General features: G+C 64.6%; 1 protein-coding gene across 1 annotated transcript in view; it reads left to right on the top strand.

The window, feature by feature from the left end:
- Positions 1-2,496, top strand: part of LOC104283746 (coronin-7-like) — a 12,774-nt gene that overhangs the window by 7,669 nt on the left and 2,609 nt on the right. The window contains exons 2-13 of the mRNA XM_009881964.1: positions 24-70; positions 163-338; positions 416-524; positions 626-712; positions 827-969; positions 1,059-1,163; positions 1,268-1,353; positions 1,433-1,574; positions 1,688-1,777; positions 1,878-1,994; positions 2,074-2,209; positions 2,303-2,394. Coding sequence (XP_009880266.1) covers positions 24-70; positions 163-338; positions 416-524; positions 626-712; positions 827-969; positions 1,059-1,163; positions 1,268-1,353; positions 1,433-1,574; positions 1,688-1,777; positions 1,878-1,994; positions 2,074-2,209; positions 2,303-2,394 — 1,330 coding nt within the window. The remainder of the gene's footprint in view (positions 1-23; positions 71-162; positions 339-415; positions 525-625; positions 713-826; positions 970-1,058; positions 1,164-1,267; positions 1,354-1,432; positions 1,575-1,687; positions 1,778-1,877; positions 1,995-2,073; positions 2,210-2,302; positions 2,395-2,496) is intronic.

Here is a 2,496-nt window from a genome sequence, read left to right as displayed (position 1 = left end):
CCCTGTTGCAAAAAAATCTGAAGCGGCTTCGTCAGCAGCCCCAGCCAGAAATCACTGCAGAGCATTTTGGGTGAGGAGGCGGCAGGGCGGGCTTGGCATCCCCTGGCCGGGGCCGTGCCAGGGGGGGACCTGGGGCATTCATTTGTTCCCCGCATGCACCAGGGCCCAGCTCCCGCTTCCGGCACACGCAGGGCAGGGTGCTGCACCGCGACACCCACCTCACCAACCTGCGGGGGCTCAGCCTCACCACGCCGGGCGAGTGCGACGGCTTCTGCGCCAACAACCAGCGTGTCGCCCTCCCCCTGCTCTCCGCTGGCGGCCAGATCGCCATCCTCGAGGTACCCCCGGCACGGCACAGTGGCCGGCACAGCACAGGTGGGTACAGTGCAGGTGACCCCCTGGCTCTCTCCCCCAGCTCTCCAAGCCGGGACGTCTCCCCGATGCAGCCGTGCCCACCATCCAGAATGGTGCGGCGGTGGCCGACCTCTCCTGGGACCCCTTCGACCCGCGGCGCCTTGCAGTCGGTATGTGTGCCATCCCCAGGAGACCACACCAGGTTAGTCCCCCAGCACCGGGCATGCCAGATCACCAGCTTAACCACTGCCTGTCCCTTTTGGTGCTGCAGCAGGTGAAGATGCCAAAATCCGGCTATGGCGGATCCCCGAGGGAGGGTTGCAGGAGACGCTGTGTGAGCCCGAAGCTGTCCTCCGAGGTGAGGGGCGCGTGGGAAGGCACACCAAGCATCCCACGTTAGGGACAAGCCAGCCAGATGGTGTCCCCATCCCAGCACAGGTGGGGACAGCCATGTACCACTCACCCTTGCCAGGTCACACAGAGAAGATCTACTCCATCCGCTTCCATCCCATGGCATCTGATCTCCTTGTTTCCTCCTCCTACGACATGACAGTGCGGATCTGGGAGCTGAGCAGCGGGCAGGAAGCCTTGTGCCTGCAGGGACACACTGATCAGGTAAGGGATGACACATTTGGGGACAACCGAGGGGCATGTTTGGCCAGGCAGGGGACATGGAAAGGGGGACACAACATCCATCTCCCCAGATATTCAGCCTGGCTTGGAGCCCTGATGGGAAGAAGCTGGCGACGGTGAGCAAAGACGGCCGGTTACGGCTCTACGAGCCCCGGCGCAGCCCTCAGCCTCAACAGGTACGATGACAGAGGTGGGGACGGGATGGAAAGCTGGGGGTGTGGGCAGGTGCCTGCACCCCCAGCTCTCTCCGAGCAGGCAGGGTGACCTTCACCCCATGCAGGAGGGTCCAGGGCCCGAGGGGGGCCGCGGAGCACGCGTGGTTTGGGTTTGCGGTGGCGACTACCTCCTGGTGTCCGGCTTTGATAGGTAAAGAAGGGGGCACACACCAGGGCAGGGGTCCCCAAGGGACACCGTGCCCTCCCTCCCCACTGTCACCTCCCCACAGCCGCAGTGAGAGGAAGATCCTCCTGTACCGGGCGCAGGCTCTGCCCGAGGGACCCTTGTCCGTCCTTGGCCTCGATGTGGCCCCTTCCACCCTCCTGCCCTTCTACGATGAGGATACAGGCGTTGTCTTCCTCACTGGCAAGGTGAGGGCTTGCCGCCCAAAAAAATTTGGGGGCTACCTGCCTACAGCACCCCAGCAGTGCAGAGGGACCCTCCATGCACCCCCCTGCCAGCCCCCATCTCGCCCCATCCCCAGGGTGACACCAGAGTCTTCCTCTACGAGGTGACGCCCGAGCCCCCCTATTTCCTCGAGTGCAACAGCTTCACCTCCAATGAACCCCACAAGGTAAAGGGGGGGCCTGCTGGGGTCATGCTGTCTGTGCCTGAGCCTGCTGCCTGTGCTGCCAGGCCCACAGCAGGCCCTGCTCACACCTCCGCCCTATCAGGGCTTCATCTTCCTGCCCAAAACGTCATGCGAGGTGCGGGAGGTGGAGTTCGCCCGGGCGCTGCGCCTGGGGCAGAGCACCCTCGAGCCAGTTGCTTTCCACGTGCCACGTGTCAAGGTAGGTGGCAGGTACCCAGCCATGTTTTTATGGGGGTAGGAGATGGGGAAACCCTGCTCAGCACCCCTTGTCCCCGCAGAAGGAGTATTTCCAGGACGATATCTACCCACCGACCCGTGTCTGGTGGGAGCCAGCCCTCAGTGGCAGAGCCTGGTTGGCAGGGCAGGATGGGCAGCATCGCCGTCCCACCCTGCGGCCAGCCGACATGACACCAGGTGGGTGTGGAGGGGCAGGGTGAGGGCCCCAGACCCACGGGGAACGGGCGTGGGGTGTGTCAGCCATGGGGCAAAGCCCTCCTGCTCTCCCAGTGAGCGAGGCCCCGAAGGAGGCACCGGCGCGAAAGTTCGTCCCTGCATCTGTGTACCTGGAGGAGAAGTCTGACGAGCAGAAGAAGGAGGAGGTGGGTGTTGGGGCACCCCAGGACCTCCCTGCCTTGGGGCCGGGGCTCGGGACGATGCCCTGGTCCCCACGGCTCTGCCCTGCCTCCCTGCAGCTCCTCAGC

Source organism: Charadrius vociferus, unplaced genomic scaffold (assembly GCF_000708025.1).
Source record: "Charadrius vociferus isolate BGI_N301 unplaced genomic scaffold, ASM70802v2 scaffold593, whole genome shotgun sequence".
Lineage (NCBI taxonomy): Eukaryota > Metazoa > Chordata > Aves > Charadriiformes > Charadriidae > Charadrius > Charadrius vociferus.
The sequence above is the reverse complement of the archived record's forward strand: the minus strand, read 5'-3'. Positions and strand labels throughout refer to the sequence as shown.